This window comes from Pyxicephalus adspersus, chromosome 4 (genome assembly GCF_032062135.1).
Source record: "Pyxicephalus adspersus chromosome 4, UCB_Pads_2.0, whole genome shotgun sequence".
Classification (NCBI taxonomy): domain Eukaryota; kingdom Metazoa; phylum Chordata; class Amphibia; order Anura; family Pyxicephalidae; genus Pyxicephalus; species Pyxicephalus adspersus.
This window is the reverse complement of record NC_092861.1, coordinates 143,758,523-143,786,497: the sequence shown is the minus strand read 5'-3', so window position 1 is coordinate 143,786,497 and position 27,975 is coordinate 143,758,523. Positions and strand designations below refer to the sequence as shown.

General features: G+C 37.1%; 1 protein-coding gene across 5 annotated transcripts in view; it reads left to right on the top strand.

The window, feature by feature from the left end:
- The window catches only part of ESRRG (estrogen related receptor gamma), a 371,154-nt gene that overhangs the window by 324,018 nt on the left and 19,161 nt on the right, over positions 1 to 27,975 (top strand). For all 5 annotated transcript variants that reach the window (XM_072409871.1, XM_072409873.1, XM_072409868.1 and 2 more), the window contains one exon: positions 5,659 to 5,820. In XM_072409871.1, coding sequence (XP_072265972.1) covers positions 5,659 to 5,820 — 162 coding nt within the window. The remainder of the gene's footprint in view (positions 1 to 5,658; positions 5,821 to 27,975) is intronic.

The following is a 27,975-nucleotide window of genomic DNA, read 5'->3' as shown; positions in this document are numbered from 1 at the left end:
TTGTCCTAAAGAAAGAAACACCAAGTTTATTATTATTCACCAATACACGATGATGATTATACATATAATAACAAAACCTAATTAAACAGTCAAAAATATGTATTGTGGTTGAAGTAGGAATTCCAAGGCATTGATCAAGGTTGGTCAAGGGAAAATGTTTTCCCAGCGAGGAGATTCTTTGGGCGGTGGGGTAACAACTTGGTACTTACACTAACTAAATGGTTCTGTCTAAACTTCCCTCATATGTCAGCCTCCAGAATCCAAAGAAAACCCAATATAGGGCGTTTTCCTACCAAAATTGATCTTAATGACTCATTAAACAAGAATGTGAATATATTCACCTGCTAAACTTGCTATTGCGTTAGAGATTAATGGTCCTTCGAAGTCCATTAGGAAACTACACTTCCAGGAGTGTTGACCTCCTGGGTTTGCTCAATTTTTACTTGTTCCTTCCCCTGTTGACTACTATAGAGGTTGAAAAAGTTCAATAGGCAAAACGAAGTTTCAGCTTTAGTAATTTAGAGGAAATCACCCCACTCATCTAATGATGTCACTAATTTGGTATTTGGTTGGTGAACCCGAGAAAAAGTGCTTTCAATACATTCCTCTGAGATGGGTCTTTTGTTTTTTAGGGAATTCCTGTTAGGAATAGGAAGGAGATATACATTGAAACTTAAATGCTCTTTAATGAAATCTGTGTTTAAATATTATATTTTCAATGATTCTAAGGTCCACACCTTATCTTCATGCAAGCCGGTACCGCAATCCTGTAAAATCCATTCCCCTTTGTGCCAAAAGGGGGTAACTTCCAAATTCTGTAGGGCTGAAATCACATACAAAACTCATAAGCCCTAGCTATTACCAACATAACAGATTTTAAACTGTATGCAAAAGGACATTTTAGCTTTGTCAAAGGAAAAACAACCAGTTTTACATAACATTAAGGCTTAAGTGAACATATGGCATGGATTCCCTTTGCCTTTCCAAAAAACATTATGCTGATTATACCTTCAATTGTCCAATCTGGCATCCGGTGCTGGGTTTGACTAAGCTGTTCCACCATTCTGTAAATACATTTTAGGGTTGCATTAAGCAGATTTGATGCATTATAATGAAAACTTTCCGATAATACTATAAAATTTAATAAACCGTAATGCTTAATTTCATTAGGGGCGTTTAATTTCATTGGATTTTGTGATGCAGAGATTACCCTCCTTTTTTTTTTCCTCGAGTTTTGTCGTTGTTGTCAGTGTCACGTATGAAAAAGTGATTAAAAGCGAGGCGGGTAGCCGTCTCTGATGTCCATGTTTTGGAAGTTGAGATTACCGTGGAGCAGTGTGTTACAATAGCATTTAAGGAGATAACTACTCCAATTTCACTAAGCTGTACTTGATGAAGATAAATCAGGCATTTGTCATACCATTATTGAAGCAAACCTTACTAATTATCTGAGTTTTTCCAGGCTATAGATATACTGTAAACACAGTCTGATATAAACCTTACCTAAATTATGCAATGGGTGGAAAATATAAAATATATAATATATAATTTATATATATAATATATAAAATATAGCAACCAGGCTTCCTAGTATTCCTGTAGAGCACTTCTAGCTATGGTTTACATCAAGTCAGAAATGCAACAAACCATTATTAAATCAAACTTATTGAAATATAAGACTGAATTGTCAATAACCTACTCTAAAAGTACTGTAAACATTATCATATATATATATATATATATATATATATATGTGTGTGTGTGTGTGTGTGTGTGTGTGTGCAACTGGTGTTGCGACCAGGCTCCCATTATTCCTGCAAGGCATTTTAGCTAAGTTTATTTACATGATTGTATGATTAAATTTAATTATATAGGCAAATCACACCAATGAACACACACCATTTACTGTGATCAAGAGTTACAGTCATCATCTAGGCTTTATGACCCACAGAACCTTTAATGTGCATGTTATATTATAATGTTCTTGAAAACTCAATGGTTATAACTGCTTAAAGCACATGAAAACCCAGTCACTGCAATCTTGCATACATTTTCATTTTCTAAGGTCATTTTAATTGCACTTTAGAGTCTCAGTATTCCTGCAGAACACTTTTACCTATGTTATATGTCACATGCAACATAAAGAAAGGCCCAATAGCATGCATGATGTCAGTGACATAGAGGTACAATGCTCTGTTGGTGTTGAAACCTCAAATTTGCATAGTATGTTATAGGGTATATTTGTATTTACTTTATACTTATAATTTATTTTTAATATTTTAAAATATGCAATTAAATTAATATTTAGATATACCACTTATATACTTGCACATTTCTTATTATAAAAAATGTAATAAACTATATTCCCATTACCCCTTTAAACTCCTATGCCCTGACATGTGCCTATTTTGCCTGTATGACAAATATATTATGTAGACTTGACTTATCTGTGGCATCATTATTATTTTTTTTCTTCCTAATGTGCCGGGACTCAAAGATTTTCCTGCATTTTCTCAGTGATTGTTTGTGCACGGAAAAGGCACAGCGGAAAAGTGGAATTTATTGATTCCAATTAGGGAAACATTAAATAAGCCTCTCTTCCCCAGTAACAATGCTTATGGCTATTCAGTGCCCTTAATTCCAGCGGTCTGATGGCTCCATCAGCCTGAGGAGAGGTTGTGGCTTCAATCCGATGGCATATTAATAGGAAATAAGGTCTGCTGTAATGTAATGGACATCCCTGTGTCCTAAAATAAATTTCACATTACAAATTTACTTGCTAAGACATTTTCTAAGACCATTGAACAGTCACCCTGGTTTGGTGCTTTCTCCTGAGACTGAAAGAGAACGAGTGCTGCAATTTTAGATTTTGATTAAAGCCCCACCTGCAGGTGAAACATGGTCCTGTGGCTCAAAGTGTATATATATATAAATATATATATATATATATATATATATATATATATATATATATATATATACACAGTCATTCTCAACCAGGATTGAGTGGTACCCTAAGGTTCCTCCAGTGGTTGTTAGGGGTTCTTTGAGCTTTAACTTATTGAACTCCCATCTACTGGTGCCTCCAAAGCTCCAGGTTCAAAAGAATTTGGCACAGCCAGTAGCATGACACCAGTGATGTTTTTAAGCCGCATACACACCTGCAATTATTGTCACTGGAAAGGATCTTTCACGATCCTTTCCAACGACAAAAGACTGCACGATGCATGAGCGAGTGCCGTTCTGCTCTATGGAGAGGGGAGAGGGAGAACGACGGAGCGGCACCCTGCTGCGCGCTCTCTTCCCTTGCATTATGATCGTTCGTGGTCCATCGTCTGTGGATCCACCAGGACGGTCGTTCGGACGATGGACGTCGGGCACTGTACACACGCCCGATTCTCGCCTGATATCGGCACTCGCTGATTATCAGACGAGAACAATTGGACGTGTGTACGTAGCTTTAGATGTCTGTAAGGGTGGCATTAACATTAGCAAAGGCATTAACAAAGTTAAGAGCATTCATTTCTGATTATTATTGTAATAGAAGCATTCTTCCCACTGATCCTAGATTTTTTCAGGGGCTTATAAGGGATGAGATTAGGAAAGGCTACTCTAAGGCCTAGTCTTCAATTTTCCAGAATCTAGTCCTATTCCTTGTCTTCGATGCATACAAACTTAAAGCATGGAGATTGCAGCATGCTTCAACTTTGTGTTGCTTTAGTTTTAGAACACAGGACAAGATGGGACAATGTAGCATTGTGCAAAGTACAGTTGTGCACTTGCTTTCAATGGCAAGCTATGCAAAAGGATAAAGAAACAAAATTGCATCCCTAGTGTCTGTAGCAGGTTGAAATGAAAGTAGGTAGACGCATTTCTTTGTCTTATACCTACAGTATACATCAGCTATAGGAACATCCTTGACTCACCAATACCCCAGATGATCATTTGTTTTACCCTTTGTGTATTTTAAAACAGTAAAAGTCAATCATTCATTTTACAACGGGAATCATACATTTTTAACCCCCCCCCCCCCCCCAAAAAAAAAGCTTCCTTTGTAAAAGACTTTGATTATTTTAAGCTCAACTTAACAATAAATGTTCTGAATCATTTTGTGAGCTGCCTAATTATGTCATTCTCTTTTGTCTGGAAAATGAGGATTTATTGCACATCGCAGGTTCTGCTTCATTATCTGTCTGCTGTTTTCTTCACTAAGTGGGATAGCCAATTCTTCTAAAAAGAACTCATCTAAAAACCAACTTGTGTAATATGTTACAGTTATTGATATAGTTCATTAAGATATATGCAACTGTTAGACGTATAGACATATGAGAAAAGGCTACAGAGGCTGGGGAAGCTTTTTTTATGTTCACAGCTACGAAACCTATGGGCTTTTTTTAATCAAATGGGTGGAACAGGCTATTCGTTAGGAAAAAGGTTTATTTATGTACAAATAATGCTATTTGTAAATAAATAAACCTTATTCATATAAATGGTGGCAATTAAAAATAAGCATTTGTTGGCAAGATCAATGATTGCCTGTTTGCTGTTGGAAGATAGCGATCATCATAAAAAGTCCTGAATATAATGATTGACTCTTTATACTCGTAGTTCACCTTTCTAGCAGTCACCAAACTCTAAAATATTATTTTTTGTGAACTGACCCTTTAATAAATGATCGAGATTGGCTGTATATTATCCTGTCTTCAGGCCAAATATTGACCACAATATTCGGCAGTGCAGCCAATATACCAATATTACCTGTTATATTTATCGTGTAAACCTTTCATAGCCAATACAATACTAGATATGACAAGTCACTAAGTCAAGACCTTCTTGTTGTATCTTGTGTATTCTATCAATGTATGTGTTTATGTCTAATGACATCCGATATAGAGCTGTCTTAGGGCCATTCTGCTAATGCACTCCAGTATGTTTTCCATGATTTTTGCAAATGTTTCAGATATAATCAATAAACCGATGTTGCTCAGAATAACTAGCATCCATTCCAGATATCTTTGTAATGTTAAATAGAAGGCTACCTTGATTTACAATATAATCTGTTCTTTTCAAGCAATAGGAACTTGAAAGGCATTCCCAACACCATCACCAATGTATCCAAATATAGAAAATCTTGAAGTCCACTTGTCCCAAACCTTACCGACATTTGTCCCCTTCCATCCAGAAATGTTTCCCCCAGTCTCCCTTCTCTTCTTCACATTTCTACAATCCAATTAGGATAGTTGCAGCTACATGATCGATCTTCCCTATGTCAACTAAAAACTGATCAATCAGTTTTGGATGAGCTTGCTATTTCAACAAAGTAGCATTTATTTTGAAAAGTAAGGGTTTTATTTGCCATTTTTTTTCTATTGTATCGCTGCTAGATAATAAAAGCAGACGATTTTCTAATAACTCAGATGCTTGTAAAAAAAAAATAACTTAGGAAATATGGCAGCGGTGTTATTTGGAATGTCTAATAAACTGCAGCTTTCATGGTGATATTTTTAAACTCTGTCTTTCAGGAAGAGCGGTTCTCTGATATCGCTTTATGATGTATGGGAGGTTCTCAGGCTCAATGATACACCGATGATTGTTGTATTTTTGGAAACAGAGAGATCTTGCTATTGATTGTGCCATGCTGTGGTCTATTTCTTACAGATAACAAGATTGTCTCACATTTGCTGGTGGCTGAGCCGGAGAAGATCTATGCTATGCCTGACCCAACCATTCCCGACAGTGACGTCAAGGCCCTCACTACCCTGTGCGACCTGGCTGACCGGGAGCTTGTGGTGATCATTGGGTGGGCCAAGCATATTCCAGGTATGTCAATAGCACTATAAATAAATAGTTAAAGGGCTATTCTACCCAAAAGTTATTTTTTAATTTTTTTTTAATAAATGCTAAAGTTTTCAAATTTCAGGTTTTTCTGTCTCTTTGGCAATTCATTAATGTGATAACCAAGGTCTACCTACCTGTTGTGTCCAATATGGGAGGCTGTTTCTCCCTATTACTTAGAATGCAACCGGTGGAGATGCCTATTCAGGGCAATTACCAGGGTCAGTTTAAAGCCCATCCGCAAACTCTTCAATTACATTTCTCCATTGCAGCTTTTTCTTCCATGACTACCACTTCAAGTATCCTAATGCTTCTAAATTTAAGAGAACATGATGATGCAGTGCTAGGTTCTCACATGATAGACATCACCTTTCCCTCTAATCTATAAAACCATGGGGGGCCTGAGAGCTTGGGGTAGGACTATAGGAGAGCAGGCTTTATAGAGACCCTGTCACTTTGAACAAGGTGACAGGGTCTCTAAAAATATATCACTTTTGGGTAGATCGACCTTTCAGTAATGAAGAACAAAATGTAATGCAATATGAAGCCAAATTAAACAGGCTTTGAATCTTCATATTACAGGATATTTTGCTGCACTTTCTCCTTTTTCATTTCCAATAGGTATAAGACTAATACACAACATCATCTAGCCCATTTTCTACCCTGGCCAGTCTATTTAGTTCTTTCAATCATGGAGTCTCAGGATCACCACAGTTTCCTGTTATCAGGGCTCTATGTACAGAACTGGACCCTTCCACCAGCCATGACTAGACTCGGTGACGAGATCACTGGGTCAAAATAGGCTATGCAATGAAAACCAAAAGGTTAATGCTGATCAGGATGGTAAGAAAAAATCAGAAAAGACCAAATATTACCTAGAGGTTTTTTTAACCGGACTTTGCCAGCTTATAAATTTTTGATTAAAACTGTTCAACAAATCCAGCTACATTTTTTTCTTAAATGAGGTTCATAAGAATAGGCTGGCAATATATGTCCATGGCTGGAGCAGACCCCTTTAAGCAGCAGCTGGCGGCTCCCTTTTCTCTATTAAACAACTTTGCTCTTTTATTGTACAATAATATTTCACAAGCAGCACCAAAACTTAAGGAATTTCCTTCCATCCCGCAAATCTGTCACCTCGGCTGCCTTACTCCTCTAAAGCAATCACGAGGGAGTGAAAGAAATAAAAGCTTTATTGGGATTTGTGGGCAGGAACATGCTTGGTACAATAGCCCCATCACTCTACCTGAGCAGTCACTCAATAAATACTTACTCAATACTCGCGCTCGGGGAAAATGAAGTAGCGAGCCGGATATATTGTAATATAAACATGACATAATATTTTCTGAAAATAATACCGGGAATTGTTTGTTTGGTGTGGATTGCCGGAGCACGCTTTCCAAAGACTGAAGAGGTGTTTATTAGTTCAAAGCTAAGAGTTTACAATCCTGTAAAATCATTTTTCATTCTAAGTCTTGGGAGGGTTGCGAGTATTTTGAATTAAAGTGCAACCAATGACTGATTTTTTTAAAGGTAAACTAAGCTTTGATTGGGTTATGTTTTTTAAAAGGAAATGTTAGCAGATATTTTCATTTTGGTGATAAGATACTGGTGCCTTTTTGCTGCAGGTTAGGCTAATGTAAATATTCAGTTTCAGGGAGTTTTAGGGCTTACGTTAGGGATGGCTCAACAGTTAAAGTTTATGTGAAGGCTCGATTTTCATGGTTGCAGTATGGGCTTCATTTAAAACTCATCCCTGGGGAAATACTCCTTTTACACCCCTTCTTCCCCCCTCGACTAAATAAACTGTGGCATTAAAAAAAAATAATCACATGGCTTTCCAGTCCCAAGTCTTTTCTCTTCTGTCTACGAGCTGGGTCCATCTACCTGCATGACTTACGACTGGCTGTCCAATGGTCTTCTCGGGATCTGGAAACGAATCTACATACCATTTTTTTTTTTCAGTTAAGGCTTCATTTAGTATAAAATTGAAACTTTACTATCAGAAATATCTACCATCAAAAGCTCTTCATAGTGTTTTCAACACCAAAAGGCCCCGTCATTCAACTGCTGCTGAAATACAATTCACTGTTTATCAATTGTTCTTGCTTTAAAGAGACCAAGTTACTATCTTTTTAAAATGATATCCAAATAGGTAAATCAAGTAATTTAATGCTTATTTGGCCATGCATTCCTTTCCATAAATTACTTTTTATTGGCTTGCAATCTGCCTCTAAACCTGCAACTCCAAAAAGTCCTTATTCCTTAGCACGGCTTCTTCTATGCACATGACAGCCTTCTCCTTTCCTAAAAATGTTTAATTACTTTGTGCTAGCCCAGTTACTATGTCTCTCACCCCTCCTACATAAGCTGCTGGGGAAGGATCAAAAGGAATAATATAGAGCATCACTTGATTAACATTTGGTAGTCTTTTGGGCCTTTGGATATCAATTCCAAGATGTTGGCACCAATTAGCAGTCTTAGGGCTTTTGGATGCTTTTGGATGTCCATAAAAGGTACATAAAAAAAAATTAAATACTTATATTATGGGAATATTGTTATTTAAATTATTGGTGTGCTGGGAATCTCCTTAAATATTTTGAATTATACCTTTATACCAAAGTAGCAGAAAACACATTAACACCAGATCGAATCTGTATGGGTTTTAAATATTCCAGATTTCAACAAAAACTCAATGCAGATGTTAGCCTAAGTGGTGAGCACGTTCAATAGTTTGAGCAATGTGTTTCTGCTGCGCTTAACTTCTGCCTGCCTCCCTAAACTAGTTTGTCTTTATGCGTTGGATGCTACAGTAATTTCTTTAATGAAATTGATGGAAGTCCCTTTCCCAGCCCCAACTGAAACCAATTTATTGGTCATGATACGCCAGCTATGTTGCTAACAGTCGTAACGAACTGTCAGGCAATATAGCAGTGGAGCTAATTTGAAGTCATTAGGTGTGCAGCGTTTGGGCAACAATTTGTTACAGCGGTTAGGAGCGCAGCTGACATCTCAGGAATGGCTTTGTTCGGACTTACCACTAGATGAAGCCAGGCAAATTGTAAACTAATTTAAACATCAGTCTGTATTATAGCTCACCGGCTACATTGCCCGTACACTGTTTTTCTAATAAAGCACCCAAATTAAGCCGTGGCTGGTTAAAGAGGTGAGTTTGGGCTTTATCTCGCTACCTGCAACCTGGAAATGTAAATGGAATAATCACGCTCAAAGTCACACACAAAGCAGGAGCTCCTAGCCAGCGTTCAGTTTGATTAGTGCGTGCGGCTCTGATAGAACAAGACACAGACAGACCAGCTAAAGCGCCCAGTTGAAATCAGCTTTCCCGGCTTGAGTGCACAGAAAGCCATTAGATTGCTTTGGCTAGTCACATTGCCTTTGTTTAAAGGCGGATGCGGCGGCTGGAGCACGTAACGGTACAGGAGAGATGTATATTTTCCGACACGACGTCCAACTCAATAAATATTTATCTCTATGGATCTCCCGCTGTTTAAATTGCAGTCCAGTATTTAGCCCTATTTTCCCATCCGAAATCAATGCAGGTGTGCGCTGCATGGATTTAACTCCTTAAGCCTGCAAGGAAAGTTTGGGTAAATTAGGAGACTTGGACTTATGGGTGAACTGCAAACAAACAACTGAAGACAGTTAAACTTAGAACAGTTGGATTCTTTATGCATCACAAGAATTGTAGTGTTGTAGATAGGCTTGTTTTCCGGTACTTCCATCAGACAGCAGAGTGGGTTCTGGACCTCCTTAAGGACTATGGTACAGTTGAGTAATGCGCTTTGGCGGTGAGAATTCGCCCAACCAGTGATTGGACAATAAAGGAGCAGTAACACAGATAAGTTATGCTCTCTTCTCTTGTAAACAAGTCACTACAGCTCTGTGCAAGGCAACATAACCTGGAATGGCTCAGAGTGTTGCCCTCTATCTCCTAGCTTGGGAGCTGCTGTACATTGGTGTTTCACGAGGCACATATCAGGACATATACAGCTAATCCATGTAAAAATACATGTAATGATTTATAAAAAACACAATAAATGATCAGTTTTATATGATTGGGTTTTTCCATCAGAGAATGACATACAATTATATGCATTATGCAATATTGTTGTACCACCCAGCATCATGCACTGGTCAATTATGGATGTTGTATTGTATTGTTTTATGAATTGTAAGCAAAAATAAAACAGTAACAGAAATAAGCATAATAATGTAAACCTTGTACACAAAGGGTAATTCATTTTAAGTGCATACTAAGATCCAACTTACTACAAGAATTGGCACAAATGATTTTTGTGTTCTGACACATTAGCCCAAAACACCATGCCTAGGAGCAAATATGTGGAAGGATTCCTTCTTACTTTACTAATATCTGCTCACCCATTCTTCACATGCCATATGATTGCAGGCATAGGACAGCACCCCCCCCCCCAACCATTTCCTAATGTGGCACAGAGATGGGCATAATGGCACATTGCCTACAACACTTCATCTTATCTATCTTACCTCCTCTTTGAAAGTTTAGTTAAACAAAAACATTCTATGAAATAAAGTATTTATTCATCAAACTGAGCTTCACCTGACCATTCAGAACCAGTTTGGGTCTTTCATTTTGGGAAATGACTGCAGTTCCTATAAAAAATTTGGGAAGTACACAGAACACCCTGTATGTTATTATTTATAATGTGTCGTTGTGTGCCCGTGACAGGTACACCTTAATAGCATTACATCAAACTGCAAAATCCTCGTGCCATCATTCTGAAGCTAAACAATATGAAACACTATAGTCTATAGATTATGTTTCAGCAAGGCATTTTTTGCAGTTAATCCTTTCTCCAGATTATCTGCTAAGAAGTCTCTCAATCTTCTTTTTCAGATACCTTTGACCCCAGAAGTTTCCCCTAGAATTATATACCTATCAGGAATATACAGGACTTTTTTTAGATTTGGCCATATCATTGTTTCTTTCTACCAGCAACATTTTGCAAATAACGTTTGATAGATACAGGCAACGTCGGTCAACATGATGATTGGGTATCAAACTTTGTAAAAAATGGCACAGTTCTCCTTGTAGTATAGACCTTGGTAATTAAAGTTTTTTTTTGTTTTTTTTTAAGCTAGGAGGACCCTATAATTATCTATTGTTGTACAGAAATGATCCCAGTTTTTCCAATGTTACATTAAGGCCATTCCTTGGCCAGTCTAAGAGGTTCCATGGCACCATAAAGATCTTTGCCATTCTAAGACCTAAACCATGATGTTTATTCCTTTATTAGATACTTCTAAACTCTATATTCATCAATTGTATTTAAATTGATGCCAAACATTGCTGCTGATAGTAGAATAAACAATGGTGTTACATTTTATTTAGACCCATAGCAGACATATGGCATTCTCTAGCTATATGTTTTTTTTTTGCTCTTATCCCAAATGTATTCCCAGCTGTCAGAACTTTACACCAACAATAGAAAAAGGGAAAAATATGGACATTAGCTTACGTAGTAAGGTATTATAGAAAATAACTTTCTAAGAAAATCCTGTAAAAATAGCAATAGATAGTTAGTTTTATGGGAAATAAAGGAATCTTCCCATTCGGCAGAGTAGCCTTGGAAACGGCTGTTGCCCATTTGACCCCATTTATGTTAAGAGACTAAGTAGAAAAAGAGGACAATTCTTTTGTGCGCTTTTCGATAAGGGAAGGTCAGTGATATAATCTGTGCTTTGAACTATTTAGCCACAGATGACAAAAATCAAATTGCAGAGGGGTCTCGACATGCTAAAGGGCAAATGTGATGGGCAGAGAGTGAGATCCCAGACTACTTGCGAGTGACGGGGGAGCGGGGTGGAACCAGTCTGACATATCTCATGATTGACACCAAAAGATATGTTACTGGTAGCTTGTGTACCTTCTATTAAATTGTACAACACTGTCAGCCAACATCAATAGACTGTACCATAAGACTTAAAAAAACACAACTTGGAATGATAAAGAATGATGGAATAATCATCATAGGGCAATCTCCAGGCTTCATGCATTGAAGATAAAGTAGAATTCCAGGTATATTGTCTAAATAAAGACATGACCGAACTATTCTAATACCAATCTATTCTAATACTAATCTAATTCCATGAAAACAAAAAAAAAAATACTTTTTATGGAATAGCTGTCATCCTATAATCTTTTCCCAAACAGTAGTAATACAATAATTTGATGTCACCCATCCCTGTACAATGTGGTGTGTTTTATGTGCACAGCATTAACACAAAATAAAAATGACATATCACCCCAGATCAATGCAATGTATAAGTGTGCAAGGTGCCACATTCCATGATCATCCAGTTCCATGCATTTATTCAAATCTTAACAGATATTAAAATCAAGAAGACACAATGGAGGGGGCTTTTACTTATGTTATCATTTTATATCCAGATCACAAGCAGAAAGGAAGATAGAAAAGGTAAATGCAAAGAGGGAAAAAATACATATCCGACCGCCTTTTATCAGCAAATAGAATTAGCCTTGCTGCATTGATAAATCAAATAAATGGTATGTATTTTGTTGTGAAGCATGAGCGGCCCTTATCTAGGGGATGGAGCACCTTACAATAGCATTAGTGAAATGTTTGACTTTACTTAGAGAAGCATAAGGACACAAGAACAGATGACGGCGCACTAATAGCCCTTTTTAAGAATGACAGTAGCCCGCCATTAGCATCCTTTTATATCCTCAGGAACTGCTCATGCCTCGCCGTTCTGTGTCCTATCTGCCCGAGCCCTTTTTTATTTCTCTTTCAATTTTGTCCGTGCTTGGATAAGCGCATGCTAACACAATATGATTGAGTTGTAAAATGGAAAGCTGTCTCCTCTAATCTCCTTTATGTAGATATGGAGGTCTGTGAAAACTCCATTCTTTTCTCTCCCCTCCCACCCCCTTCTTGTTACCGCAGTCATTCCTTTTTAGCCAGAAAGGTCTATCGGCCCATGGGAGGCTGAGTCAAAGGTTGAAGCTGGGTTTCACACAGTGGTATGTTGAGGGGATTAGCTGCCTGCCACACTGATACATGGCTGTGATTTGTGTCAGATTAAAATATTTAGATGTAACTTTGTTAGCAGAAATGCTGAAGGATATGGAAGCCACTTCCTGATTTGTTAATCCGGTGACCTATATATATTGCATGCTCATCGGGCTATTATCACAGACGTTGTGATTTAGCAACAATGCATTTATATGACGCCTCCACAATTGCAAAATGTGCATCTAAAGTTGGAAGTGACTATAAAGTTACTAGTTTAGTTCTTAGGTTAGTTTAAACCAATTTAAAACATCAAATCTAAACCTAAAAACACAAAACTAATATACCACAGTTTAGATGCAGCAGCTGAGTTTGTTTTCTTTTTTACATATCTTTTCCCATTTTGTCCCTTATTTTACCTGGTGATTTTCCAGTAACACTTAGGAAACCCTTGTGCTGTGGGAGCCAGTAATACACTTCCTTTCCTAGGGTGAAAATACTAACTCAGTATACGGTAAAAGATGAGTATTGTCACCCTACAACAGGATGTGCATTGAGACTACAAAATATCTCCCTTTCTCCTCTTCTCCATGTTTTTTATTTCACAGGTAAAATTTCAAAGATAAAGTGTACACATAATTAGGCATTCACTGAATTTCAGGCATTTTCAACTGGTATTTTTTGCATTTATTAGACATAATTAGAGATTTTGTTTACCTTCATCTGTAGTTCTCTAATCTCGTCCCCTGTAAAATGTGAGGGTGTTCCTGGCAGGACCCACATCTCATGCTGATGAGATTGATGCTATCCATGTATATAAAAATGAACGTCATTGTACAGTACTCGATGGGGTAGCGTTGAATGGGGAGTTCCATCAAGACCAATCTGCTTCAGTCTGGTTGCCTTCGCTGAAATCTGCACAGATTATTGGCCAGTGGATGAAGATAAATATAATTGGGTCATAGAAATTTTAATTCAAACATATAGATTGGTTGGGAGCAGCTTGAGGACAAAACTATTTTTTTCTTGACCAGAATACAGTGCAGAATACATAACACCCAGCACAAAAGTCAACTTGTCTTCATGCTCTGAATGCAAATGAGTCTAAATGTATTGCTAGTGATATCCCTACCTATAAAAAAGAGCAGAAATCCAACAATTCCAAGGTTGGCCTTCTAATATAATTGTCTCCCCTCCTGGGTAAAGGGGAACAAGAATACCGAATAAGCTGTGTCAGAATACACAGTGCATTAGGTCATCCAACTGCTTCTCTTTACTCCGGCAAAGCTGGCAAATTTCCCACTGACCATCGATTTGTAAAAAGGGCTAATTTAGTGGACTTCCACGAGAGATTAATATGTCAGAGGATGAGAAAAATTTGATGGAAACCAGTTCACGATTTTGGAATGTCTCCTTGCGCCACTCTCATATTGTAAGTGTCTAATTGACATTCAGAGAGATGTGCAATGTCCCTTGGTCCTAAATGGAAGCAGGAAACATTAAGCTCTTTATAACACGAAGATAACGCAAGAGAATGTTCTTTCAAACAATTCCATGCTTGAAAAAATACTAAGTAGGCTGCCGAAATCAACTTTCCTCGCATCAGGTGAGGGGGAGGAAAAAAAAAAACCTTCCATGTAAAACATTAATTGAAATAAATCCAGCCCAAAAATAGCCGGTTTCTCAATTTGTTACAACAATTGCACTTCAGTAGATTTAACAGTCTCTGCAATATCCCCGACACAACGAACAACTCAATTGTTTTTATGACTTCAGAAAAACCACATTAACTTAGAATGCTTTTTTTTGAATATTTTAGCTCTTATTTAATGCTTTATGAAACATTATTGCTGTAGTACAATCTTTTTCAAAGGACAATGTTCAGTTTTGCTCAACAGAAGGTTTTCTAAACGCACGTTTTGATTGGTTGAGCACAAGCCCTTGCTGTTGGAATGTCTGTTATTGCTGATGCAGTCATCGGAACAACTATTCCACCCAACAATTTAACATTTTGTGGTCACAAGTAATGTAGGACAAGGAAATGCTTGCCGCTTGATTACCAAAGCGGGGGCTCTTCTTCTTTCTCCAGCTGCAGGCCACCTCCTTCTTCTTTTGTATTGCCTCTTTTACCCATCCTAGAGGTAAACAAGAAGGGCAGACATAGGCAAAGAAGGAAGTTATAGGCCTGATTTATTTAAATTCCCCAAAGCTGTAGACGATAGACCATCATGGGTGATCCAGCAAACCTATAATGGATTTTTTAAAAACCATTTGCCATTGGTTGACAATTTTATTTTTTCCTGGACCTGATCCATTCCAGTTTTGGATCACCTATATCCACTCATGATATTCTATCTTCTCCAGTCTTGAAGAGCTCTAATAAATTAAGCCTTTAAATTGCATATAAAACCCTTACCTAAAAATGTACTAGTCCTTAAATGTGGTGGTTTAGTTCTCTTTGTTTAGGATTTTCCCTTTATTTTCAACTGGAAATCCTGCAAAAACAGACTTCCTGTACTTTTGTGGCTACACTTATTTCCCCACAGTATCTATTGTGGAAACCATAGGCTGGACATCAAACAGGTCTACCATTGTTCTACTCTATTCTGTTCTGGATTGCTGGGAGTAGTAGTTTTCTACAAGCAAGAAACAGTTTACAGAAAGTGTCAACGACAATCCCACTGGTGGGCTCAATAGTCATTTCATGTACTTGCTGAAAATGTCTTTATATATGTTTCCGCTTTTAAAAGCAGATTGATAACATTACATGAATTTGTCAGACAGTTTGGGGAAAAAAATGTGGATATATTGTAGGATCTTTTTATTTTCCTAACCTTACCTGATGTAGAAATATGGCACCTGCAATTGTTTTGGCTTGCAAGTTGACCCACAGACAGCAAGCAGCACAAAAATGAAGTTAGAAATCCAATAAAAATCACCATATATGAAGGTGGGGTTCCAACTACAGTTTTATACAGTTTTAAAAGTAAATGATATGTTGCCCTTTTTAAACTTTATTAAATGTAAACAATATAGGCATGACATTCCAATTGAGATTTGGGCTGTTATTACCCTAACATATTTCTTTAGCCTCATTTTAATCCACTGTGTCTCTGTGTAAATGGGACTCCATTGATCTTCGCCCAGAATCCCGTATGATTAACGAATGGCAGCTAATGTGACGAGACATGAGTGGTTTACTTCAATGTAAGCCCCTGTTTGAACTATCTGATCAACGACTGCCTGATTCTGTCACAATACAAACCCCCCTGCCGCCACCTCCACCAAAATCCAGCTGTTTCCCTCTCCCTTTTCTCTCCAAATGAATGTTGTGTGTCTATCACAGCTTTGTCACTCTGGAGATATTGATTAATAGTTGCCTGGAGCTCCTTTTAGCAAATCAAATTTTCACTTTTAGCACAGAATTCACCTCCGATTTATTCAGCAAAGTGTAATGCACTAAAATCAACTTTGACATTCTGGGGAAAACGGCTGCAAAGCCACAGAGGACCAGAAATTGATATAAACTGTTTGGGAGGTACAAGCTGGCTTAGTATAAAACTTTGGAGAGTGATCGAAACCCTTTGACATAGAAGACAATACAAACTTCTCTCTAGATTTTGCTGCAGCATTTTCTTGGTTTTCTATTAATGTTTTGTCGGTAGAACCTGAGAACATTTAGGTGTTGGGTGTTGATGCATTGGGTGTTGGGGTTGCTTTAATGCCAAATTTACACCAAATTATGAAGACTTTAGGCTTGTCGAAAGTTTAGATTTATTAGGAGAATGGAGTATTGGTTGATGGATGAATAGATAGATGATAGATAGTTGATGGAAGGATTGGTAGATAGATAATTCAGTAGAAAATATCTTAGTCCTATAAATCAAGCTAGACATTTTTCCAAAAATCAGTTCCAAAGTCTTGGTTTTTACTCCTTTATGTATTCTTTTACACCATTAGATGGCCTCAGTTTTATGGGTTGAATGACAGCCAGTATCATTCAACCTACTTCCTGAGTTCTGGCTGTCTTGAACCCACCCCTGCCTAGCTGCCCTCTCTTCTTTCCAAAAGCAGGAAGGAAGGCTGAGTTGAACATATCACTGATATGCTCTTATGTCTATTAAAATAACCATTATACATTTTTGTTTTACAAAGTCATGTTATATATTTTTTTTTTTGTAGACATTGGGAATAGTCTATAAGGGTTATGTTTAACACACCTTTGCCTAAATCTATAGTTCATGTCTAGTAGTTTTAAATGTATGATCTTTAAAGAACCAAAAGCCACAAGGATTAATAAAAATATGAGCAAATGGTAACAAAGCAGAGTGCGTAAAGCGTTAAAAAAAAATTGTAATTAAAATGAAAAAGATATTTGAGCTATTTATTTAGCAAAGAGCCCTGATTTAGGTATTACAAATGTGTGGACAGCTTGAAATTAATTTTCTTTATTGCCGGCTTCACATCTGCTTAAGCCACATTGGAAAAAGGATTAATTACCTGAATAAAAAAAAAGAGAACCTCTGGCCAGTCAGCACGTTTCTGTCAGGATGGCTCACTGACCCCGGACATATACAGCATGTGTCAGGGAAAGGAAGAGCGTCCAGGTCAAGATGGCAGCCCACAGAGGACAGTCAGCATTTCTTAAAAAGTCAGATTTCTAGCTGTAATTATTCAGGCCACTAACTGCAACACTTAGATCGAAGAATTGAAGCTTATTAAAAAAAATTAGAAAAATCCTATGTTTTGTAGGTTGAGGCACATGTAGTGCGTAATATTTCAGTGACCAAGTGGCCAAAAAGTCCCATTACGAGCTGCTTTGATTGTTAGGCTCCTTTTTTCTTATTGCATGCCATAGACCCCAATGCATATTTATAGGTTCAAAGGTACGTACTGGTCAGACTTTAGATGGGGCCCAAGCCAGATCATCTAAAAAAGCAACCTAGATGGGAGTCTTGGGATCCTAGTAATGCTCCAGTTGCCTTTTATGCTTCTGCATTAAACCAGAAGGAACATTGATCCAAACTGTACAGCTGGTCCAATATTAGGCTTAGAAACACGCAGAACAAAAAAAAATAGTAAATTATATCAACCAATCAGAATTGAACTTTACTTGATGTCATTTTAACAAACTTAACCTAAGCCTTTACAGGATACTGCGCTTTTAATTACTCTTTAACGTCCTTATTAATTAATCCAGAATGAATAAAGTCACGTGATGACTAAGTTGTCTACACAGTCTGTGACTTGGCAGGGCATGCTGGGATTTGCTATTCTTCAACAATCTGGTTGGTTAAATGGCCATGATAAAAAGCAACTTGAAGCAAAATAAAATTGAATTAAATAGCTTTATCAGTACATTAAGGTAAAAAGCAATTACCTAGAAAAGTGGGTAAAAAACTCATGCTTTTAAAGATTTGGATTTTTTTTCACAGCTAATCATTTTTTAATACATTATTCTTTTAGGTTTACTATGCCATGACCTAATTTTACCGGATTTACCTACAAAGTCTCGCCTTCTTATATATACTACAGGATTTACTTCTGTAAGCTGCTGTGGAATTAACCCCAATTACAAAACCAAAGTGTGATAGTGTGTATCTGTGTAAATGCAGAGAGCATTATGTGAAGAAATGAGTTCTTCTTTGATTTTTATTTTGTTTTATTTTTTTGGAGTTAGAATTAGGATATTTATTCTGAATTAAATAGTTATTATAAAGCATGCATTTCAGACATGTATATTCAGATCTGAAATATGCATATTAATATTATGTCGTCCTCTAGCCCGAAGTAGATGGAGCATTTTTCACATGTTAAGCTTTAAGCTGTGCTCATTCACTAGGGCAGGAATTCATACCTTTTTAGACAGCCCAGTGAGGTTTCATTCAGACTAAGAGAGCTGCAAAGTAAGGTATTGAGCTGTCAATTAGTTTACTCATGGTGCTTTGGAAATCCTTTATCTCCTATGGTAAAAACAGTTGTCGAACAATGACTTTAAAACTTACAAAATCTGACCAAAACCCGGCCTGGCTACTATATTTTTTTATTTTCATGACAGGCTCAATTTTAGACAAAAAAGTTGAAGCTTATGATACCTTGGTGTATTAATAATTTGTTCTCCAGTTAATTGCCTAATTAAACATTTCTCAAATACATTCTTAGGTTTACACTCTTCATATTAAATCTTTTTTTATGGTAGACATTTTAAAATGTTTAGAAGAAATGCAGCTTATTGTTATTTTTTTATTTTATTATAACTGGCTTGGGTGTTGAGAAATGCAGTAAATCTCAGTCTTGTTTCATTCGTCACCTCTCAGAAGCACTTACTCATGTAAAGGCTTACAATCTATTCAGAGGCTCTCCCAGCCTATCATGGCGTTAATTTAAAACTGTGGCAAGGGAGACATATATATTATTGGCGCGCAAGGGTTGAAGGAACATGTCAGCAGCGGCAGCAGCCGTGGAGAGGTCGGTAATCTCCGTGTGCATCCGTAGTCGGCTTGTTATCCTCTTATCAAAGCTCTCGCCATCCTTTTGTTTATTGAAGAAGACAGGGAGATGGTGTAAAGGCTGCTTAGTCAGGAATATCATCCTTGTTGGCAGGGGAGTGATTGCCAGTTGAAAAACAAGGCATTATTGCTCATTTTTTCCTTCTTATTAGTTTGATTACATTTGCAAATCAAATCAATCCATCAGACATGATCAGGGCCCCTCGTCCGCATTTCAAGGAATGGTAATCTTCGCCTAATAAGATGCAAATGTGTCACATTGGTGAGTAACCAATAAATCACGGCCTTGTCTTTGGCAATCATTAAATATCAGAACCAACAGTCAATTTTTAGTATTTTCAATTTGCGATATGCCGCCGGAATATAAAGATAGATGGACGTAATTACACAAACCAAACACTATTTCAGTTCATTCCAGACAGCAAATTTAGTGGAAGGTATAACCGGCTTGTCATCACACTACATTATTTCTGGCGGTTCATGCAAAGTTCACAGACAAGCTCCCAAATGGACATAGCCTATTTTTTTTATTTTTGTACTCCCCTAACTACGACCCCATTGCGACCCAAACTTTAATAAATGACTTAATTGGGGCATCTACTCATTGGTGCCAGGAAGGCATAAAACTAGGAATAATAACAGCTTCTCAAGACCAGATTGCTGTATCTCTTCACATGCTAAGTATTTCTTTTCTATTTTTTTTTCTATTTTTTATTTTTTTGTAATTTATATTAAAGGTTGCAGGCCTTTTTCACATTAGAACAGGCATGGACAACTGCAGTTTCCAATGTTTGGGTATGCGTGTTATTAAGTGCAGATTAGCAGCAGTTCAAGAAGAATAGGAGAGTGAGGTGTAGAAGCAGTCATGTGATTTCTCATCAACGTGATTTGGTTCTACAAATCATCTAACTTCTATGGTTGTTGTTCTTTGCTTGTCTTACCAAGCCAATACAGCTGGGCTTCTGCAAAGTTATATTTTAAGGATCTTTGGGGGAAGAGATTATGATGAGTTGTGGGTGTGGTTAGATTTGTTAAGGAGTTTTTGAAAAAGCAAAATGCCTTCACGAGCTCTTATTTAAGTGCTGTTTTTAAATCTTTGTAGCATTTGTACTGAAACCAAAGTCCTGTCCCTGAGCTTTTACTTTAGCCTGAAAAAATCTTTCATACTTAGTAGTGGCATAAATGGTGACTTTGGAAAACGAGCACGAGCACTTGTAACGTACTTTATTACCCAATACTGTCTTTTGTGTTTGCCGGCACTAAATGAAGGTTCTACAGTTGTGTTTAATTTAACAGATTAAGAACTACAATTAAATCATCAATGAGTATAAGATGATAATCAGTCCTTCACATTCTTTTATTTTTTTTCATCCCCTTGTCTTCACTAGCCAACTTGATAACAAGCACTTGGTTTAAACAGTTCCACTAAGAGGGGTCCCGTGGCCTCCATAGGTAACAATTACCTCTGCATCTGTAAATCTGTTCGGTTTGTGAGCGGCAATGTTAATAGATACTCTCCAATGTTCCATTGGGAAACGTTTTGCTTAATTAATTAAACTTGGAAGAATACCCAGGCAGTAAACCATATCTTTCTTATTAACAGTCTACAAAGGAGAATCCCAGCATTATTAAATGTCATGGTGTTGGTTAACGCATCCAGACCTTTTCGAGAAAAAGAAAAAAGGCTGGGAAAAAAATTGTCATGGGATTATAGTAGAATGCTGTGTGTTAATGGTATGAAGCAGTAAAATGTTGTACTTTTTACTGACAGTAGTAACTCTTTTCTGTCTTACCCTCCTAACATTTTGTTTTTCATTGTTGGCATATTCTTCAAGACAGTACAGAGAACATAGACAAATAGTCCTTGTGCCAGTAGATCTGCAGAAAGAATATAAGCATTAAAATACTAGCATAGTCATGAATGTGGACTTTGTACAGCACTGCACAATATGATGGCACTATATAAATACTGTGTAATAATAATAATATTCCTTATAGACTTTAAATAAGCTTTTCAAGAAGCCCTCACTGACCTCTGCAGGCAATGTAGAGAAACGTATCCTCCGTTATAGAAGAAAGTATTACACCAGTGTTTATCAACCAAGGTTCCATGGAACTTTAGGTTTCACCCAGAGGTTTCTAGGGGTTCTTTGAGTAATGATCGATTCGTACCTCCCGGGTCAGTTTATGTGACACCAATGATGTTTTTGGCTATCTGTAAGGGTGACATTCTTTTCATTGACTGGCATTGTTAGAGACATTTATCCTAATGACCACCATGCCAATGAACTATAAGCTGTGGATTTAGTAAATATAGAAGGGGTTCCTGAAAAGCAGACTATTATTATACTGACAGAGACATTAATATACTTTAGTTGTAGCCAACCAAAGTCTGACAACCCCTTTGAAATATGTCAAACAGTCCTTTTCAAATGGGTATCAGAACTATATAAAATTGGTCATGTTTATATTGTAGATGACCTGCTACATGAATGAAATCACACCATCAGTTTCTGATTAATAATCTTGAAAATTATCCACAAGAATGATGGTATCCCAAGTGAGCCCAAATGGATTCTTTCCATCTCATAATTAAAAGTTGACATGAACCTCATTCCATCCAGACTAAGGGGGCTGTTGACTTAGCCTTCCATAAACCCTCTGAGACGACTGCTGATTATTGACCTGCAGATAGTTAACAAGATACCTGGTTAGTCAGATTGAGAGTTTGGGCCTGAGGAGATAACTGAGGAGGCCCCTGGGAGAGAGAAGAAATATCTAGTGGAGAAAAATTGCTGAAAACTAATAATGCAATATTTGTTAGTGTCAACCAGAATTGATTTTTCTTTTCTTCGGTGTATCTAGGCTAAGCTGGGAATGAAAAACTATATATTGGTGTACCATGTGTGTGAACTGTTATTCTAAATTCTATCTATCTATCTATCTATCTATCTATCTATCTATCTATCTATCTATCTATCCATTTTTTCTCTTCATTCTTTTATACCATTTAAAGGAATTAAAGTGGACCCATCAATATGAGATTCCAGTGTTGACCTAGTGGTCAAGACTGGACCCATCACTAGCTGCCATTGTTGCCTGGTTTTGTTATACACTGAACGATTGGTTGATGCACTGATACAATACCTTTAATATCTTCTAAAAACAAAATGTAGAAATAAAATGCAGCTCAGGGGTTTTGCATATGGCCACACATCTTGTTAAATTTCTGCATCTTTATTTTAGGTGTGTAACTGGAAATACCAAAACCAAATGATCAGCTTTATATCCAGGCGATTGGCATTCTTCAAAATGATTTTAGCAATGGTAGCTTACATTATTCCTTAGTGATAGGTTTACTTTAAAATCTGCCTACTGTTTACCCTAACATATATCTTCTATTTTCTCCCATTGGAACTCCATTACTATGCTGTGCATTATGCTGGTGCTCCTTATTGGCACCCGGCCTAGTTTAATTTTGGGAACCAAAGCAGTACCTACCATGTTATGGCGATTAGGAATAGGTTATTTATACAAAATTGATGTAAGTTTTATGGCAAACTGCTCATCTGCCTCATTTATAAGAATAGTGTTTACCACTTTTCATCAGGATTATCACTTAGAACACATGGAAAACCACTATTGAATAATGATGACCACGATATATACAAAATGGGACTTGGCCTAATATTGACTTTTACAGTTTGCCAGAAAACATTTGACATTTTAAACATAAAGATTGCCATAGACCACATCTCCATAGATGCAATTTTATTCTGTATTTGCCAGTTTTAAAAGTGGCAATCATAGCTACTGTAAGTAAAAATGACGGTTAGATATTCCATGCATGTGAAGTCTTCTGATCGCCAATGTAGGGTTATTATTCACTGATCACCAATAAAAATTCCCTTTTTATATAAATCTGGTGTTTTAAAAAGCACCAATCAGAAAAAAGAAATCTGAGATTTTACCCAACAAATATAATTAGTTGGCCTGTATAGGTCTGTGCACACATAGATGTTTACACTCATGCATGTGTCTATGTGCGTTTCTATATTTACATTTATAAATACACATCTTGCATTCATTAACACAAAATTTAGTTTGCCCATTTTTTTATTTTGCCTTTTTATGCACTTAAAAGCTTGATAAGCTTGCTTAATTAATTTCAAATTGCCTGGTGGTGATTTCGTGGTCTATTAATTTTCTATCCATCCAGCCTCTCACCCTGAAATTTTTCATTTATTTACCTGAATTAAAGAAAAATGCTCCAAAAACCACTGAAGTAAAAAAAAGAAGGATTTCATTTAACACAGTGTGCAAAAATCATAATTACAACATAATTTAAATGATTAGACATCAAATATTCAGAAAATCCACAAGGAGTTATATTTTTTTCAGGATTTTCAGGGAGTCTGAAAGTTTTAGGGTGTCGATAGATGGGAATCTTTTCACTTGTAAATTGTGTAATTAGAGGATAATGTAGTAGAAGAATATTGGGTCTGATTTATAAAAGCTCCCCAAAACTGGAGAACATACACTGCTATGGGAAACATGGGTGATCCAACAAACCTGTAATGGATTTCTTACAAATATTTTGCTATTAATTGTCAGGTATTTTTGGTCCTGAACCGAATCCATTCCAGGTTTGCTGGATCATGCAGGGGCTTTAAACTCCTATCTTCTCCAGAGCTTTAATAAATTTAGGCCCAATTTGCTATGTAAACGGCCAATATTCCTTTAGTAAATCAACCCTATGGCCCTGATTTCTTAAAGCTCTCCAAGGCTGGGGAGAATACACTTTCTTCAGTGAAGCTGGGTGATCCAGCAAACCTGGAATGGATTTTTCAAAGTCATTTGCTATTTTCTAGCAAATGTTTTAAATCCTGGACCAGATTGATTCTAAATTAGCTTCACTGATAAAAGTGTATCTTCTCAAGCCCTGGAGAACTTTAATAAATCAGGCCCAATATATTAATTTATTAGGTTCCATTTAAATAATCAACACCTAACACCTAAATGCTTTCAGGTTCAAGTATTGGAGAACTAAATAGAATAAATCAGGTCCATTGTATGAAATAAAATACTGAGGCTGTCCTTGGTAAACTTTGTATAAGGCTACTAGCGTGTTTGTCTCTAGGCTCACTACAACGCAATGTGGATTGCATTATTATCCAGGCGTAGGATGCCTACTGGTGGGTCTTGGTCACCTATGACCAGCCCCAGATCAGAAAACGCCTGGAGTGGTGTATGTTTTGTTTTGATCATTTTAAAATAAAATGAAAAGAGATTGTACAGTTAGATTAAAATGTGTAATAAGACCTTCAATAGATTTGCAGCGTGTTATCCCATTATTCCAACCAAAATAATCTTTCTTGGTTATAGCAGCCTAAGTTAAAAATCAATGAAACCATTAAATCATTGAAAATCTATGACTTCCATTTAAATACTAATAGCCCCAAAAGTCCCTAAATTTACACCTCTTAAAAAAACTGTAGATGGAAGAGTAATGCTGTCTTCTATCTCTTAGTTGGAAGACAACATCATTGATCTTCTTTGCTTTGACTTTTTCTTAATGTTGATAGCTATGTCCTTCAACTAAGAATCTTCTTCTTTTCAACAATCACACACACGGTGAATAGAAGAAGCCACAGAAGTCTTTTATTCAGTCGTTTTTTTCCCCCACCAGCAGCCTCATCCTTTCCTCGCTGTCATTCCTCGGGAAACGAGTCCGCATTTGTGCCTAGATTTATAGTTTATCGTATGTATGGGCTTCATCTGTAGGCAGTTATTATGGTTTCCTTGCCTAGAAATTGTTTGCTCCATGTCCCTGATAGATCTGCCCGGTGTTCATCAAAGGCAAACAGAGTGGCTAATAGCCATTGGGTCCAGCTGATCATGAAATACGAGCCATCAGCCTTGGTAATGGCTGTAAAATTTCATAATTACACGGCCTTTATTACATTGCATAATGATCCTGAAGCAGTATGGAACAATTAATTAAGATTTTCAAGCGTAGCTCTTTCAGAAATTAAAAGGTGCTAGGCGATGAGAAATAGGAAAGAATCTGTTTAAAAAAAAAAAAGAAGGGAGCTGGAAAAGGCTTTCTATATCCTTTCCTCCAAAGTATCACAGCTCTAGTTCCATAATAATAGTGTGATGTGTTTGTGCCTATGTAGTGACTGGTGACAGTAGAATTTCATCTTGCTACTGCTAAGGGGCAATAAATTCATTTAAGATCTTGACACATCGACAGACATTTCATAGAAAGAGTTATTGCTTGCTTTCTGTCGTTCTGAATATATGATGTCCGGGGCTTCATACTGCCAATTTTTATGAATACATGTTTGATAACATCTATATCTTCACATACTTTTTTTTCTTTTTGCAGTCTGAATTTCTATGTGACACTCTTCAGGAACAAAACAAAAAAAAACATTTATTTTAGTGGAAACAATAGTCAATGTATAATATAAATATTAATGTACAACCCTATCAAAATACCATTCTTAAAGAGAGTAACTTTTTTTTTAGAAAACTTGTTTGTGAATTTATATATATATATATATATATATATACATACATATAGAGCTAGCCGTGGTTTATTTATAAGCTTGCTCTACATCTAACTTGGCAGTGCTGCATGATGGCATGGATTACATTGACATGATGGCCATGGATTACTAACAATGAAATAAACAACAGCAAAAGTAAAGGGTCAAACTGGTCCAGAAAAAAACCTTTGCCCCCAAAGATAGGCTTTTTAGTGCCCTCTGGTTGGCCCCTGGTCCCTGCTGCCTAAAAAGCTATGGAAAGCTTTGCATTCTTGCAGACCGACCTCCTCTTTTGCTCTGGTGGATCCCAGGTCCCCAGACTGACCTCCAATGCTGTAGTACAATTGAAGGACTGCAAGCATAGTCAGTGCCATTGCTTTAATCTAAAACACTGTTGTTCTATGTGTACAGAGTTGCACTATTTTGCATCCAAATAATGCAGTTTTTGGGCTTTCTGTTCCAATTTGGTGCACAATTAAATACAGGTGTCAACATTTTCCCATAAAAAACATCTAAACTCAAAGCTTACAATGCAAATTCTTTATCAATTATATGTACAGTAAGGTATAACCCCCCCACCTACTAGATTGTAAGCTCTTTGGGGCAGGGTCCTCTCCTCCTGTATCACTGTCTGTATTAGTCTGTCATTTGCAACCCCTATTTAATGTACAGCGCTGCGTAATATGTTGACGCTATATAAATCCTGTTTATTATTATTATTAATAATAATAATAATAATATTACAGCTTGAACTGAACTTTTTAAATATAAAATGTCATTGTGTAGCGGTGATCCTGTCCACACAGCCAGGACCTCTTGTTGCTTTCAGCTCCCGAGGTTGAGGTCCTACAATTGCTCACTACTTACTGTTTGTGACTACAAGCCTTTTATCTTCATGAAGACACTTGGTTGAAAGGTAAGGATGCTAGCTTTTGTTATTTTCTTCCCAGACTTGGGGCCACATGGCCCTTTCTGATTGACCCTTCCACTGACTGAGCACACCTTTTGCAGCACCGGAGATCTTCAACAAATTGTTTCATTAGTCAATGCCTATTGATTATGGATATCATGCACTACACAACTTGGTGGAATACCCAACATAGCAACTAATTTGATACAGAATAAGTAAAATAGAGCTCCATTTAAACGTTTTATACACTAATGAATATAACTCTACATTGATGTGTACACATAACAGCAAGGGGGTCCAGCTGGTGTAACTCAAAAGTCAATGACCTCTCTATGTACCCAAACATGAAGGTCAAAGCCATTGTTTGGGTTATCCAATAGCCTTTACTCCCATCACCACAAATGTTAGCTTGGGAACTCAGTGGCCTCTTTATTTTACATTTACCCTTGGCAAGCATTGCTTGTACACTTTTAAGCAATATTCCCTCCGCGAGCCCTCCAACAGACACACAGAAAACGTTTTTGAAAATTAATATTTGCGTCAAGAGGGGATTAGCTTTGTAAAGTCAATTTCCTTTAACGGGAAATGTATTCCCTTAATAGGACTTTTCTGATCCGCTGTCTGTCTTGTTCACACACTGGGTGTCACCGCTTTTAAACACTTGTCACTCTTTTAATGGAAACAAAATACACTACCCGGGCAGAGCGGCAATGTCATTCGGCCGCCCCTTGCTGCGTCGGCAATAGTGAGAATGACAGAGCGCCGCTCGGTAGGGGTAATTAAAATGTAAATATTGATATTTTATTATTTGAAATGACTTTCCAGTGCGGCATTTAATACCTCTCCATCTGTGCCGCTCTGTTTTGTGGTCACTTTAGTGCAGTTCGGGGAAGGCAGGAAACACTTTGATCCCCGTTATGTCAAAATGCTTGTTGCCGCTTAATTTTGATATCTAATTAAGTGGAAAAGTACAGTCCACACTGTAATCCACGGCATCTTAACCAGCTGCTGGGGTATATTTAGAATTAATCTCCACTATGGAATCATCCTAATGTATGCAATTAAGAATCTGCCGATGGCTAATTAGGTGTATTAGAATCAGGCAGATTCCTGTTTTTTTTTCTTTCTTACTG